Source organism: Phoca vitulina, unplaced genomic scaffold (assembly GCF_004348235.1).
Source record: "Phoca vitulina isolate PV1807 unplaced genomic scaffold, GSC_HSeal_1.0 scaffold20, whole genome shotgun sequence".
NCBI classification, from domain to species: Eukaryota; Metazoa; Chordata; class Mammalia; order Carnivora; family Phocidae; genus Phoca; species Phoca vitulina.
In genome coordinates, this window is record NW_022589723.1 from 18,786,266 (window position 1) to 18,803,625 (window position 17,360).

Sequence of the window (17,360 nt, forward strand, 5' to 3'; positions counted from 1 at the left end):
TATGCCTCTCCCACTGAATGCAGCCAGAAAACATGAACAAAATGCATGAAACTGCCATTTGAGGACTCTGAAAAGTAAATGATAGCAAGTGAATTAGGAAAAAATATCAGAATTTGAAGTACCAGCACAGTTTAACTAACGTTAGGACGAAACCAAGAAGCAAAAAAAGAGAGCTCCAAAAGAAGCCATTTACTTTTGGCCAACAGACACATGAAAAAGTGCTCAACATCACTCAGCATCAGGGAAATCCAAATCAAAACCTCAATGAGATACCACTTCACACCAGTCAGAATGGCTAAAATTAACAAGTCAGGAAATGACAGATCTTGGCGGAGATGCGGAGAAAGGGGAACCCTCCTACACTGTTGGTGGGAATGCAAGCTGGTACAGCCACTCTGGAAAACAGTATGGAGGTTCCTCAAAAAGTTGAAAATAGAGCTACCCTACGACCCAGCAATTGCACTACTGGGTATTTACCCCAAAGATACAAATGTACGTGCACCCCCAATGTTTATAGCAGCAATGTCCACAATAGCCAAACTATGGAAAGAGCCAAGATGTCCATCAACAGATGAATGGATAAAGAAGATGTGGTATATATATACAATGGAATATTATGCAGCCATCAAAAAAATCAAAATCTTGCCATTTGCAATGACGTGGATGGAACTAGAGGGTATTATGCTAAGCGAAATAAGTCAATCAGAGAAAAACATGTATCATATGATCTCACGGATATGAGGAATTCTTAATCTCAGGAAACAAACAGGATTGCTGAAGTAGTGGGGGGCAGGAGGGATGGGGTGGCTGGGTGATAGGCATTGGGGAGGGTATGTGCTATGGTGAGCACTAATGAAGGGGGGGAAATCGGAGGGGGAGACGAACCATGGGAGACCGTGGACTCAGAGAAACAAACTGAGGGTTCTAGAGGGGAAGGGGGTGAGGGGATGGGTTAGCCTGGAGATGGGTATTAAAGAGGGCACGTATTGCATGGAGCACTGGGTGTTATATGCAAACAATGAATCATGGAACACTACATAAAAAAAAGAAGCCATTTACTTTTGGCTGAAGAAGTGGTGAAAGAGACTTAGTTTTCAAAGAGAGGAATGGAGAATTCCCCATTTATCTTTTTTTCCTTTCTCCATATTCTCACATCCCAGCCCCCAAGCAATCCCACAGTTCCCATATGAGGAGCTATGATTACAAGAGAGTGAGGTTAACCCCCATTGCTTTTTTCCTTTCCCTGTCCTACTGCTACTTGGCACTGAACACAGGTACATTCCCAGGAAGTATAGTGCAGAGTAACTAGAGTCTCAGCTTTGCAGCCAGAGAAACCAGAAAGTACCAGGGAAATCACAGAAAGGGAAGAGTTCAGAAGAACAAGCCTATAAACTTTGTTTATAAACTCCTGGGCTCATTCCCAGGCAGCTCATGCATGGATCATACCTTAAACAGAAGAGCAAAAACCTGAAGAAAGGAACTACAGGAAAGGCCGCTGACCATGCCCGTTACTGGCCACTAGGTGGAACATATACCGGATATATTTAACTAGGACTGCAAAGGCTTTAAAAATGGAACTGACATTGGAGTGCCTGGGTGGCTCAGTCATTAAGCATCTGCCTTATGCTAAGGTCATGGTCCCAAGGTCCTGGGATCGAGCCCTGCATTGGGCTCCCTGCTCAGCAGGAAGCCTGCTTCTTACTATCCCACTCCCCCTGCTTGTGGTCCCTCTCTCTCTGTGTCTCTGTCAAATAAATAAATAAAATCATTAAAAAAAAAAAAATGGAACTGACATTGAAATGACAACCCATAGAAGGCTGGTCAGAACTTTTGGCCTGAAACCAAACAGGCAGACTGCCTGCTAAAACAAAAATATCAACGTTCTCTGTAGGATTTACACAAGATCCAGAGTTTCATAACACAATGTTTTTAAAAGTCCAGGTTACAATCCAAATTATTCAGCAGTACAAAGAACTAAGAAAATCTTGAGCACCTGGGTGGCTCAGTCAGTTAAGCGTCCAACTCTTGATTTCAGCTCAGGTCATGATCTCAGGGTCGTGAGATGGAGCCCTGCATTGGACTCCATGCTGGGCATTCAACCTGCTTAATATTCTCTCTTTCCCTCTCCCTCAGCCCCCCACCACACTCGCATGCTCTCTCTCACACACACACACACAAAAAAAAACACCTCAACTCACAATGGAAAAAACAATCAACAGACCCATATGTTGAAATTATCAGACAAAAATGTTACAGTGGCTAAAATAAAAATGCTCAAAGAGATACAAGTGAACACTCTCAAATCAGTAATCTAAGCTTCCATCCTAATCAATTAGAAAAGGAAAGCAAAACAAATTCAAAGCATGCAGAAGGCAGGAAATAATAAAGAGCAGAAATCAATGAAATTGACAACAGAAAAGAAATCATAGAAAATATGAATGAAGTCAAAATCTGGTTCTTTGAAAAAGAACAATAAAATATATAAATCTCTAGGAAGACAAAGAGAGAAGAAACAAATTATCAATATGAGGAATAAAGGAGGGAATACCAGTACTAATCTTGCAGACATTAAAGCGATAATACTAAAATGCTATATGCAATTCTACACACATAAATACAACAAAGAAATGGATGAAAAAGACTAATTCCTCCAGAACCAGAAACTACAAAAACACACCCAAGATGAAATATATTACCTGAATAGTCCTTTAACTATTAAAGAAATCAAGTGTGGAGCTTAAAACCTTCTGAAAAGAAAACCCCAAGCCCAGATGTTTTCACTGGAAAATTCTACTAACATTTAAAGAATAAATGACATGAACTCTACACGACCTCTGACAGAAAATAGAAAAGGAACACCTCCAAACTCATTTTATGAAACCAGCATTACAATGATACCAAAACCAAAAAAAAAATGCAAAGGAAAAAAAAAAAAACTATAACGGTGCCTGGCTCAGTCGGTTGAGCGTCTGCCTTCAGCTCAGGTCATGATCTCGGGATCCTTGCTCATCAGGCTCTCTGCTCATCAGAGAGTCTGCTGCTCCCTCTCCCTCTGCCTCCCACTCATGTGCTCTCTCTCTTTCTCTCTCTCTCTCAAATAAATAAAATCTTAAAAAAAAAACACTATAGATCAACATCCTTAATAAACATAAATGCAAAAAACCTCAATAAAATACTAGCAAATTGAATCTAACCATACATAAAAAGGATAATATACCAGTAATACAAAGCTAATTCAATTTGCAAAAGTCAATCAATGCAATCCACCACATTAACAGTCTAAAGAAGAAAAACCACATGACCATATTAATCAATGAAGAAAAAATATTTGACAATATTCAAGACCCCTTCATGACAAAAAAACTTTCAGCAAAAAAGGAATAGAAGGAAACTTGCTCAATCTTAAAAAAGACATCTACAAAAACAAAACCTAGTACTAGTTAGTACAGTAAGTACAATAAAGCAAATTAGATATGACGGAAATAGGATTAGCAAATGAATTGGAAGAAACCACCCAGAATGCTGCAGAGAAGGATAAAAAGAAAATACAGAGGAAAGGATATTAGACACAAAAATAAAGTGATAAGGTCCAATATATTTAAGTCTCATAAGGTCAATGGGGTAGAGGCAATTTTTGAAGAGATATTAGCTGAAATTTTTCTAGATTTGATAAAATACATCAATTCACAGATTCAAAAATATCAAAAGTCCCAATCAGGATTGAAAAAAATAGGGGCGCCCAAAGGGAAGGGAAGCAAGGGCAAAAATGAACTATTGGGACCTCATCAAGATAAAAAGCTTTTTCACAGCAAAAGAAAGTCAACAAAACCAAAAGACAACTGACAGAATGGGAGAAGATATTTGCAAATGACTTATCAGATAAAGGGCTAGTATCTAAAATCTATAAAAACTTCTTAAACTCAACACCCAAAGAACAAAGAATCCAATCAAGAAATGGGCAGAAGACAGGAACAGACATTTTTCCAAAGAAGACATCCAAACGGCCAACAGACACATGAAAAAGTGCTCAACATCGCTCGGCATCAGGGAAATCCAAATCAAAACCTCAATGAGATATCACCTCACACCAGTCAGAATGGCTAAAATTAACAAGTCAGGAAACGACAGATCTTGGCGGGGATGCGGAGAAAGGGGAACCCCCCTACACTGTTGGTGGGAATCCAAGCTGGTGCAGCCAATCTGAAAACAATATGGAGGTTCCTCAAAAAGTTGAAAATAGAGCTACCCTATGACCCAGCAATTGCACTACTGGGTATTTACCCCAAAGATACAAATGTAGGGATCCGAAGGGGTACATGCACCCCAATGTTTATAGCAGCAATGTCCACAATAGCCAAACTGTGGAAAGAGCCAAGATGTCCATCAACAAATGAATGGATAAAGAAGATGTGGTATATATATATACAATGGAATATTATGCAGCCATCAAAAAGAATGAAATCTTGCCATTTGCAATGACGTGGATGGAACTGGAGGGTATTATGCTGAGCGAAATAAGTCAATCAGAGAAAGACATGTATCATATGATTTCACTGATATGAGGAATTCTTAATCTCAGGAAACAAACTGAGGGTTGCTGGAGTGATGGGGGGTGGGAGGGATGGGGTGGCTGGGTAATAGACATTGGGGAAGGTATGTGCTATGGTGAGCGCTGTGAAGTGTGCAAGACTGTTGAATCACAGATCTGTACCTCTGAAGCAAATAATACATTATATGTTAAAAAGAAGAAGAAGATAGCAGGAGGGGAAGAATGAAGGGGGGGAAATCGGAGGGGGAGACGAACCATGAGAGACGATGGACTCTGAAAAACAAACAGGTTCTAGAGGGGAGGGGGGTGGGAGGATGGGTTAGCCTGGTGATGGGTATTAAAGAGGGCACGTTCTGCATGGAGCACTGGGTGTTATACGCAAACAATGAATCATGGAACACTACATCAAAAACTAATGATATAATGTATGGTGATTAACATAACATTAAAAAAATATTTTTTCACGTATTTTCCTTATTTCTTTCTCTGGAGTTGAAATGTTCATTTTTATCCTTAGTTCTTAGAAGAATACAAGCATTTATAAAAGAAAAAAAAATAGGGGCACCTGGGTGGCTCAGATGGTTAAGTGTCTGCCTTCGGCTCATGTCTTGATCCCAGGGCCCTGGGATCAAGTCCTGCACTGGGCTCCTTGCTCAGCAGGGAGGCTGCTTCTCCCTCTGCCTGCAGCTCCCCCTGCTTGTGCTCTGACAAATAAATAAAATCGTCTTTAAAAATTAAAAAATAGACTACACCAGCAAAGCTTTAAAAATTAAAAAATAGACTACACCAGCAAAGCTTTATACCTGGATTGTAATTATCACCTCTCCCTGCTCCCATCCTATAAAATTCATTTATCTAAACATGGCCGAATGCCACTGACCTATATCAAAAGATATTATAAAAAACAGTATTATAAAAGTGATAACTATGTTTACTATAAGCATGTTCTGTATTTCACTAAGTGTCCTTTTCATACACTATTATATTGGGTCCTTTTTGTACTCAATAAATTTTTGTTCTAGATGCTAAAGAAACAAAACCTAAGGGCATTTAAGGCACTCACGTATTTTCTCTGGGCGGGGGGGGGGGGGGGGGTAATTTAAAAGTTTTGAAAATGGAATTAAGAAGATTTGATTTATATTTTAACAGGATCATTCTGGCTGCTATTGAGAATAAACTGAAGGAAGATAAGACTAAAGGCAAACAGGAAGAACTGATAAGAACCTACTGCCATAATCCTAGAGATGATGGTGTCTTGGATCAGGGTGGAAGTGGAACAGATGAGCTAAGAAGTGGTCAGATTCTGGGGCGCCTGGGTGGCTCAGTCGTTAAGCGTCTGCCTTCGGCTCAGGTCATGGTCCCAGGGTCCTGGGATCGAGCCCCGCATCAGGCTCCGTGCTCTGCCGGAAGCCTGCTTCTCCCTCTCCCCCTGCTTGTGTTCCCTCTCTCGCTGTGTCTCTCTCTGTCAAATAAATAAATAAAATCTTTAAAAAAAAAAAAAAAAAAAAGAAGTGGTCAGATTCTGGATGAATCTTGAATGTACAGCCAACAGAATGTGCCAATATTAGATAGGAAAGGAAAGAGTGAAAAGATTCCAAGGGAACTGAAAAAAAAAAAAAAAGAAGTAACCATTTACTGATTTAGGGAAGGCAGAAGGAGGAGAATGTTATGATAGGGATTCTGAGATCGCTATTAGACATTCAAGAGGGAGATGACAAAGAAATAGCAAGATACAGAAATCTGGAATCAGGCTGAGAAGGAGCAGGTAAGGGAAGTAGAGGAAAACCAAGAGAGCTATTGAACAAAGTATTTCAATAAATAAGAAAAAGCAATTTTACGGGAGAGAACAAGAGAAACTGCTAGCACAATGCCCTTGAGTAGATAAGAGAAGATAAGAACTAGGGTATCAATCAGGATTTCTCAAAACTTCTACGGATTGACATGGCGGGGCAGGGAAGCCGCCGGCTGTCCTTTGCATTGTATGACATTTGTCAAGATCTCTAGCCTTTCCCCCATAGATGCCTGTCCTCTCCCAACAACCCTGTCACAACAATCAAAAATGTCTCCAGATATTGCCAAATGTCCCCTAGGGAGCAAAATCACTTCCAGTTTAAAACCACAAGGATAAGTGGAGGAAATGGCCTTTGCTGGAAATACTGACAATTCATGTACATTAAAGGCATGATAGAAGATGTTATGGGTAGAGTACAGTATAATTTGAGTATCCCCCTCTGTTTAGATCCTCCTAAGTATACACATAGTCAAGGCCAGAGAAAATATGAGGAATTGCTAGCATATCACAAAACCCAAGTCATTACTCCTAGGAAAACATTAGTATTTTGTTCTTGAACTACAGCTACCATATAAGCTATGTCCACCTTTGACTGAATCTAAGCCAAAACTTCTATGTGTTTTTGGGTCCATCCATGCCCCCTTCCATAATGCACACACAGGCTCAAATTTCCTGGGTTCTTAATATCACAGGATGAACAACACATCATGACTTAGTATAAATTAAATGTTACTAGGGGCGCCTGGCTTGCTCAGTCAAGCCCCACATTAGGTGTGGAGCCTAATTAAAATTAAAAATTAATTAAATGTTACTATTCCTGAGAAGACTCACTTTTTAGAGGAGGCAGCCCTAATGGAACATCTTCAATGACAATCTAAGAGGATATTTTTTTTTTTAAGATTTTATTTATTTATTTGACACAGAGAGACACAACGAGACAGGGAACACAAGCAGGGAGAGTGGGGGAGGGAGAAGCAGGCTCCCCACCGAGCAGGGAGCCCGATGCAGGGCTCGATCCCAGGACCCTGGGACCATGACCTGAGCTGAAGGCAGACACTTAACGACTGAGCCACCCAGGTGCCCCCTAAGAGGATATTATTTATGGTTCTCAAATCATTCCACCAAATTACCATGTCGTACTTAAAGAAGTCTCACTCTATTCACTGACCCTTTTGTACCTACTGACTTCTCTATGAGAGGGATATGAGATAACCATCTTATTTTGCAGGCGCTTAGAATGGGAGGAGAGGGGGGCACTGAACAAGCCCTTTGCAATCATGAAAGGAGAAGGTTTGAGAATAAAAAGCTCAGGAAAGTGGGTTCACATATATACATCAAGTTCCAGGATAACATGAGCTATGTCTAAGAGAAAGAAAATACAGTCATACCACCTGTGTAAGTTGCACCTGCTTCCTCAATAACAGGTTCTATATCCTGTTACATAATGAATTACAGTTTCAGAGTAAAAATATAATGCAAAAGGATTCTACAAATTTAAGAAGACTGAAAATCTTAAAATTTCTATTAAAATATTTGGCTTCCAAAGTTGTTTTAAAAAATAACCCACAAGCTTGAAGAGCCTTATTAAATGAGAATTACAGATATTTTCTATCATTATCCCCTTTTAAATACTGCTTTGCTTTCTATCATAGAAGGAAATTAAATTGGTCAGGCATGACTTGTTTTTCCACTGTGCCACTGTGGTTGTAACCCAACACCCTGTGCTCTTTTTGATAATTAAATACTGAGACTCTGATTTGTTCTAAAAATTTCCCAAGACCCAAGGTAAGATACTGATTGTGCAGCCATCAAAAAAAAAAAAAAAAAGGAAATCTTGCCATTTGCAATGACGTGGATAGAACTAGAGGGTATTATGCTAAGTGAAATAAGTCAATCAGAGAAAGACATGTATCATATGACCTCACTGATATGAGGAATTCTTAATCTCAGGAAACAAACTGAGGGTTGCTGGAGTGGTGGGGGGTGGGAGGGATGGGGTTGCTGGAGTGGTGGGGGGTGGGAGGGATGGGGTGGCTGGGTGATAGACATTGGGGAGGGTATGTGCTATGGTGAGCACTGTGAATTGTATAAGACTGTTGAATCACAGACCTGTACCTCTGAAACAAATAATACATTATATGTTTAAAAAAGAAGATAGTAGGAAGGGAAAAATGAAGGGGGGAGAATCGGCAGGGGAGACAAACCATGAGAGACTATGGACTCTGAGAAACAAACTGAGGGTTCTAGAGGGAGGGGGGTGAGGGGATGGGTTAGCCCGGTGATGGGTATTAAGGAGGTCACGTATTGCATGGAGCACTGGGTGTTATACGCAAACAATGAATCATGGAACACTACATCAAAAACTAATGATGTCATATATGGTGATTAACATAACATAATAAAATAAAATTTAAAAAAAATACTGATTGTAATTCCTAAAGTCATCTTTTAAATACCCCAAATCCTAAGAACATAAAGTAGAGAAGTAAGTATATCTAGAGCATGGAAAGTCTCAATACAATCACACTGGCCCCATCTTCCACTTCATACTGCACTGTGACAGTCCCAGGCAACTACCACCTACCATATGCTGAAGACACAACCATGAACAAGAGCCACATTCTCAACTGTGGGCCCAAAGAGGATGCACTACTTCATACACACTCTGCATGGCTTATTCTCTGAGCCAGAACAGAGGTCAAACTCCCGAACTGTAAAGTCAGATGAACAATCCTATACATATCAGTGGAGGGGCAATCTACAACAGACTCCAGACCTTAACTTCACCACAATCACCTTATGTTTCTGGTCCATTTTCCCTTTTGCCTCTTGCAAATCTCTAGAGAAGTCCATATAATGTTCATTTAAGGTCTGAGTATTTTAAAAGAACCTAATTTTATAGATGAAAAACCTAAAAAGTTTAAGTGAGTTAGCCAGGGTCATAGACGTAGTTACTCTCTAACTTCTTATCTCTAAGGAGGCATTATTTGGGACTTATACCAGAGGTTCTGGGTAGCTGCTAAGAGTCCCCCCCACTATAAGCAGGAAGGCTAACTAACAATCTACACAGGGACATAAGTAAGAACTTACATAACCTCATATTTACCTATAGGCTCACACTAAACACAAGCCCACAAACTCTGAACGGTACCAATTTAAATAAACAAGAAGCTACTCTCCAGGAACAAACAAGCCAACTTCTCTTGGAAAACAACTCCATTCTAAATTCTTGACTATTGTTTTTCCCTTTACTATCAGCACAGGCTATCAATAGCTGTATGAGTTGTTATATGCATTGATAACTGACCAGCACAGCAGCATTTTTCTGTACAACTTCCCATTCTCCTGGCCAAATGTGATCCCTTATTCTTGAATTCCCACAAGAATGTAAGTGCCTCACAACACCACACAGCCATTGGCTGTGGTTAAGTACATGTCTTAACTCTCCAAGTAGATTACCAGGTTCCTATACTTCTTTAATGAACTCCCTGAAATCAGTACTATGTATTTTTGTTCTTCTGTTGTTGCCATTGTTGTTAATCTGCACAGAGCCTGACACACGTATGTGCTCAACAAACATGTGCTAAATGTATAAACAGGCTGATCATTTTCAAAGTTCGGTGTTATCATAATTCTGGGACTGGAATGTTATTATACTACAGTAGAATTAAAATATATCTAAATGCCAGAAAAAGAGGTCATGTAACAGTAACTTCTAACTTTTTTAAATGAATACTTTTTCATTAATTACTAACCTTCTGGTGGTGCTTTAAGGAAGAAAACAAAAAATAAAAGTTAGGAGATGTCACAACATGTTTTCCTAAAAAGTTAGGGTTAATGTTTGCAAATTATATTTTTCAACATTCTGAGGGTGTTTTCTTATTTAATAAGGAAGTCTTGTGGGGTTTTTTTAAATTGCTTTGTAAAGGAACAGTCACCCAATAATTTATCCTTTATATCACATTATTCCTTGGCTTTTGTTGTTCTTGCCATCCAGAAAGGCCTAATACCTGTCTTTACAACTGTCAATCTTATATGAAATCTTTTATCTTCCCAACTATATGTGATCTCTTTCATCTGTCTTACATTATAATTACATACATCATCTTTAATCTCTACCAGTAGATGATAAGCTCCCTGAGTGGAAATGACTAATTTTTGTAAACTTTAATAAATGTGTTGAATTCATATCAGACTGGAATAACATCAACTGCCCTTACACACCAGAAAATACAGTCTGTACCCCTTAAGGCCAAGATGTGAAAAAAAATTAATTATATTAATAATCATATACTATCATTTTAATTGATATTTTAATGCTTACAGGAAAATTTTTTTAAATAAAGACTATTTTTCAGGAAAGCAATAAAAAATATAAATAAGGAAAATTTACACTGTTACATTAAGCCTTAAAACATTCACTTAGCTCATACAAAGTAAAAGATCATCTCCTTGAACTGTCTGGGTCCTGATTTATTACAGGATAACAGTATTTCCATAAATTAGCTCCTACACTGAAAAGAACAGAATGATCAAAAGGTGATATATACAACTACATTTATAACATCACAATTGTTTTTAAAAACCACTAACTGCCCAAATGTAAGTGAAAACCATCATAGCATGTCTTAGCACTACAGATACACACATCACCGGGACTGTCCACTACAAACTGCACCATCGTGACAACACAGCACGACTGGGCCATGGTGACATAAGCAGTCATTCACAACCCAGAAGATCACACCACCCACTATCCACCACGCACAGTGTAATATATATAACACACTGTTTTTCAATTACAATGTCATGAACACTTCAAAATCCTTTGAAAATAATTCCTCTTAAAAAACTTACAATTTATAGACTCTGAAATAATGATATACCCTATTTTGAAAAGATCCTCAGGTTATCATGAAAGATACCATTAGCTAAGAACCACTGTCTAGCTGCAAGACAGTCTGTCTTTCTACACTGGCCACGTCTGTGCCTTCCAAACATATACACACCCTCCAAAGCAAGCACTCTGATAGGAAAGAAAAATACTACAGAGAAAAGTCTACCAGATGAGAAGTCACAGGACCTCCATTCCAGTCCTGGCTGGTCCCCTTTTTAGTCATCTGACTCAGAACTAAAGTTTTTCATCTGATTGCTATACAAATCAAATGGCACACTCTGTGTAAAGGAGTTCTACTTTTGTGGGGTTTTTAAATTTTTTTCTATATTAATGTAGGCATTCAAATAATTGTTAGCTGATTCTAGAATACTTGAAAACAGCTTGTTCTCAATTTTTTTTAGGCGAATCTGTTCTTCTTAGAGTCCAAAGGGTCATTTCTAGTTCATGGCAAAATTATAACTGCATCAGTGCACTCAAAACTAAAAAAAGGAGATGGTGTGCAACATAGGTCTGTAAATGCCAAAGGGCCAAAATAATCAGAATCATAAGCAGGCATCCTAAACCAAGTAAATTTTGAGACATATTTGGGAAAATAAAAAGCAAGGATCCTCATGATGCAACACAAAAATGTAGGATATGGGGCACCTGGGTGGCTCAGCTGGTTAAACATCTGACTCTTGATTTTGGCTCAGGTCATGATCTCAGGGTTGTGAGATGAAGCCCAAATACATCTGACTCCACACTCAGTGGGGAGTTTGCTTCTCTCCCTCTCTCTGACCCTCCCCCTTACTTGCTCTCTCTCTCTCTCTCTTTTAAATAAATCTTTTTTTTAAAATGTAGGATAGAGTACAATGATTAGTAGGTCTATAGCAGAGAGGCCAAGATGAGAACATATAATCAAATATAAAACCAAAGATGGCAGAAGAATATCTGACAAGCTTAAATTTCATAACACATCTATTAGGAACAACTTAATATTCTTGAGCCAAGAATGATATGGTGAAATGGTATTTGAGAAAAATTATCCTAGCAGCTGTGTGGAAGACGAACTGATCAGAGAGGAGTACGAGGAAAACCAGTCTAGAAGTGTTTATATTAAGTAGTACAATTTAGGTTCTACAATAAGGTGGTAACTATGAAGATGAAAAGGGATAAACCCGGGACACCTGGGCGGCTCAGTCGGTTAAGCATCTGCCTTCAGCTCAGGTCATGATCCCAGAGTCCTGAGATCAAGTCCCGCATCGGGATCCTTGCTCAGAGGGGAGCCTGTTTCTCCCTCTGCCTCCGCCTCTGCCCCTCCCCCTGCTTGTGCTCGCTCACGTGCTCTCTGACAAATAAAATCTTAAAAAAAAAAAAAAAGCAAGAAAAGGGATAAATCTGATAGACACTGCAGAGAGTCAGTCACCCTTGGTGATAGGTTGGTTGAATTAGGGAGGTGGTGAAAGATTTGAAAATGATTTCAAGGACCTGGTCATGGGTGGCCTACACCTGCGCAATGCTAACAGTTCTTGCACTGGCTTTTCCAGACTGCATCTGAACCTGTTTAGCTCTATTCACCATTCCCTCAATGAGACACTGCTCCACTTTAGATGGAAACAAAAAACTACCACCACTATGATAGTGTGGAAGTACCCCATAACCTAAGGTTCCAGACTTCTTAATGGAGGAAGCCTACTCTTCTAAGCTAGGAAACTTCCTCCCCACCTACACAGCTGGGGAAAGGGGAATTTCTTCTATGCCCCAAATTGTCTCTATACACTTGGAAGTCCAAGCTCACTCTATATGGATCTTTAGGTCACATGGACACAAAACACAGATGACACCATTGATAGGGTCATGTGTAACAATATAAGTCAGGCAAATTATATCCTTAAAGGTTCATCCTAAATTGAAACAAAGACAAGTTGATTACATTTAAAAATTAAAATCGGCAAAAGGCAATCTTATGGGGTTATTTTTAATGTATCATAATGATAAATTCTGTTCCAGAATACACTGTGCCACATAATGATTCTGCAGTTTTGCTGGAGCTTTTCTTATTTCTGCAGCTTTAAAAACATGCTGTTGGAAAGCAGACAGCAAAGTGTTTTCCTTGTCTAAAAAGCATACCATTATGCTATTTCCAATTTTATCATGCATAAGTTATCAATAACATTGTGTATTTAATCCAGATCTTATTGCCTACTGTGCTTTCGAAGGAGAACACTGTGTAAATTTAATACAGAGAAGGAACTCATGTTGATCCATGGGAGTCTATCTATGGGTAAAAAGAAGCTCTATGGCTTAGTTTGAATTAGCTATACTAACAGCATCCATTCTCCAAAAGCACTGATCCGTCCAAGCTCATTCAGAAAACGTCTTTTTCATGGAGATTTGAAAGAGATTCTAACACGTTATCGTTTACACACACTTTACTCGCACAAGCAACAACAACAACAACAACAAAAAAAACAGTTATAAAATGTTCGCATTGCCTTAGTTTAAAAACAAATAAACCAGCCTACCTTGCAAACGGATTAAATATTACCTAGGAAGGTTACCAAACTGATCTCGTGATAAATAGCTTTCCAGGCCACTGTCACTCTAACCCTTCCATTTAGATTTTTCGGGGGCAAAGAATGAAATTTTCTATTTCCTTGTTGGAATTAAGATTCTGCATCAGGAGATATGGAAGGTCGGGTGGTATCGGATTTAAAGCCACAGGCTCCGGCGCTCCTCGCTGCCCTAACTCGGCGGGCAGGGGGAGCCAGGTGCAGCATCGCCTCCATGCTCCAAGACAAGACCAAGTCTTCGCCTCCACGCCGAGAGCAGGTGCGAAACGGACGCTCAGGTTTCGGCGACTGCAACCATCTTCCTCCACCGCAGACCTGAGGCCGCCCTACGAGAGGAACCTTCTAGTCCAGTCACCCCCGGGGGCCCGTTTGCTGAGGGCGGACAGTGCGGTGGATTCCTAATCCTTTTCCCTGATGGGTAATTTCCTACACCAGCCGCAGGACTCACAGTCCCACGCCCGCCCCCCCGAAATTGAGCTGCAAAGGGGCGCAGATGGGGCCCACTCGCACCTCACAGCCTCCCTGGAGAGGCGTGGGCCGGGACGGGGATCTCGGCTCGGCCCCCGGTCTCTCCCCCTCGAGCTCCCGGACGCCGCTCACCGTGAAGGGGACATCCCCGACGCTGCCCACGGAGTAGCAGTTGTCTCCAGGGTTGACAGCCCCGGTGAGGACCTGATGCAGATGCATCTCCGGAGCCCGGGCTGGCAAGGGACTGCGCGAAAGGAGCGACGAGCCCCGCGCCCGACCGCGAGGGCGCTTCCCCCTCCGCCTCCCTCGGGACCCACCCCGCGGCGGCTCCGGCTTAACGCCTCGCCCCCCTCTTGCCTTCCCCCTTCCTCGTCCCTGCCATGGGAGCTCCTCGACCGCTGCCGCCGCCCGGATCGCCGCTCGGCTGCGGAAATGCCCGGATGCTCCCACTGCCTGCTGCACCGGCGCACAAATGCCGGAGGAGCGCAAGGGTGCGTGTGAGGCGGAGGGGCGGGGGGGGCGCCGGGGAAGCGCGTGAGCCGGGAGCGTGCTGGAAAGGACGCTCCGCCCGAGGGAGAAGGGCGGTGCGCGCGCCCACCCTCGAGGGAGCTACAGTAGAGTGAGAGGGTAAACCCCTCCTCCAGCTGCTAGGCTCTTAGCTCAGTCCTTCTCCCCGCCCCGCGTTTGCGCGTGCGCGCGCAGTGGTTTCCAGGGCAATTGCGCGCGCCGCGTGGACCCTTGTCCCGGGATTGCGCGCGCAGACGTGCGGGAGTTCCCTCGGAGCCTCCCGGCTGCGGCCAGTGGGGGCGGGACGCAGCTGAGGCCTCTCCGGGGCACGCAGCAGTCCTTCTCTGGCGGCGCGCCTCGGTTCTGTCTTAATGAGTGTTTAATCCACTCCCGAGTACACTGTGTGATGGTCAGGGCAGTCGACCTCAGGAGGACGCCAGTCACCGGGAAATTCCACCTCGGAAAATCTTAGATCCCGTAGGGCTTTTAATTTTACATAAGGCATTTAAGGTACTAAGGTATTTACTTTTACATAAACAATAAAGGCATCTGGCAACTATTTGGGGAAGCCGTACTCCCCTGACAGCAAATTATTTTGCTCCCACCTTTTGTCACGGATGTTCTAGATAGCAAAAGGGCCCCCTAGAGACAGGTGACTCCTCTAGACTCTTTCATGCGTGATGTCATGGATTCGCAGAATCGTCTGATTTTTCCAGACCGTACGCTAAACTTTCGGTGGTGGATAGAGGACTCAGATCCCTGCTCCAGGTAAATCCATCACCAGTTTTTGAACCTACACTGTGTATAAGTCACTAGGGCGAGGGAGTAGAAGGGATTCCAAGACAGAACCATCTAAAACACTAGGCAGAACGCCAAAAGTTTTGTGATTGAGACACAAAAGTCTATGCACTATTGAAGGGTACTTTTGACTAATGGGATGGATGGGTAAAGTGTAATGGAGCCGATGACATAAACTCAGGGTAAAATTTTGGCAGGTTGGGATGGACAAGAAACTGCATTCAAATAGAGAAAATAACATGAGCTGAGGCTTAGAGGTGTAAAATGACAGGATATGTCAGGGAACAAAGATTAGATTAATGTTTGGAGCAGATGATATGTAGGGTGGGGAAAGGAAAAGATACTTAGCAAGGTAAAGGTATCCAAGAGATAGCTTGTGGCCTGGCCTGAACAGGGGGAGTCTTGAATGCTCCCTTAAGAAGCTTAGATTTCGCTCTTTTCCGGTTACTGCGGGGAGAAGAACCATGAGCAGCAAAGTCTTCCGGGACACCCTCTACAGGCGGTGGGGGAAGTCCTGCATGGGAACCAGAAACTCAACAAGAATAAGAAATTAGTCAAGAAGCTGGCCAAGAAGTATGATGCCTTTTTGGCTTCAGAATCTCTGATCAAGCAGATCCCACGAATCCTGGGCCCAAGCCTAAATAAGGCTGGCAAGTTCCCTTCCTTGCTGACCCACAATGAGAACATGGTGGCCAAAGTGGATGAAGTGAAGTCCACCATCAAATTCCAGATGAAGAAGGTGCTGTGTCTGGCAGAGACTGTTGGCCATGTGAAGATGACAGATGACCAGCTTGTGTACAACATCCACTTAGCAGTCAATTTCCTGGTGTCCTTGCTCAAGAAGAACTGGCAGAATGTCCGGGCTTTATACATCAAGAGCACCATGGGTAAGCCCCAGCGCCTGTACTAAGGCACAGCTCAATAAATCCTAGTGCTGATGGGTAGTCATGTTCTCCATACTGCAAACTCCAAAGTACATTCTATCTACCTTCAAAAAAAAAAAAAGAAGAAGCTTAGATTTCATTCTGCATGCAGTGGGGACTTCAGCAAATGTTTCCGAGCAGAAATTTCTACAATCAGAGCTGCTTCAAGAAGATGACTTTGTAGCACTGTGAAGGATAATTAGAAGGGTAGGGAGATAGGAGGCAAAGGCCTGGCAGAGATTGGTAGTATGTTCAGTGGAAAAAAAGGAGTCAAAGATAATTCCCAACAACCTAGGACATTTTCCTTTTCCTTTCCGTTTAGTGCCATAACTTCCCCCCAGTCACCCAGACTAGAAACGCAGAGCCACTTTTGGCTCCTTCCTCTCCTGCCCAAATCTAAGGGTCCCTTATAAAGATCCCTAATTCATGACCCTGAGCATTCCCGCCCCCCCAGCTATTTACTTTCATTTCAGACCTCATCAATTCTCATTTAATTACCATAATGGCTTCCTAACTAGTTTGACTGCCTTCCATCTCTTTGCTCTCCAACACACTGCAGCCAGAGAAACCTTTTTAAAGGAAAAAATTCCTCCACTTAAATCCCCACTCCTTACAGGTTGAAGTCTAAACTCCTTAGTTTGGCTGACAGACCCATTCATTCCGGTTTCTGTGGAATCTTCCTATTTTATCTCAGGATGTTCCCTCATACCCACTGTTGTCTAGCCCCACTGAGCTATTTGCTGTTTCCAGAGCATACTATGTTGTTTTATGCGTCCTTGTCTTAGTTCGTGCTCTCTGCTGTGTCTGGAATGCCCTTCCTCCCCTTATTGACCCGAAAAACCACAATTTAGTTTAAAAGTTACCTATTCAATAA

At 41.8% G+C, this 17,360-nt stretch overlaps 2 protein-coding genes across 6 annotated transcripts in view; one reads left to right on the forward strand and one right to left on the reverse strand.

Moving 5' to 3' along the window:
• DMXL2 (Dmx like 2) overlaps positions 1-14,912 on the reverse strand; it is a 147,855-nt gene extending 132,943 nt beyond the window's left edge. For 2 of the 5 annotated variants that reach the window (XM_032417893.1, XM_032417892.1), the window contains exon 1: positions 14,391-14,912. In XM_032417893.1, the coding sequence (XP_032273784.1) occupies positions 14,391-14,477 (87 nt within the window). In that variant the 5' untranslated portion in view covers positions 14,478-14,912. Of the gene's footprint in view, positions 1-13,742; positions 14,312-14,390 lie in introns of those variants that run through there. The other 3 variants (XM_032417895.1, XM_032417894.1, XM_032417896.1) reach the window with 2 other exon arrangements.
• Positions 14,731-16,499, forward strand: LOC116640521 (60S ribosomal protein L10a-like). Its single transcript, XM_032417563.1, has 3 exons — positions 14,731-14,749; positions 15,463-15,533; positions 16,063-16,499. Exons 1-3 carry the CDS (start codon positions 14,731-14,733, stop codon positions 16,471-16,473), a joined length of 501 nt encoding a protein of 166 aa, XP_032273454.1. The 3' UTR covers positions 16,474-16,499.
• The last annotated feature ends 861 nt before the right edge of the window (positions 16,500-17,360 follow it).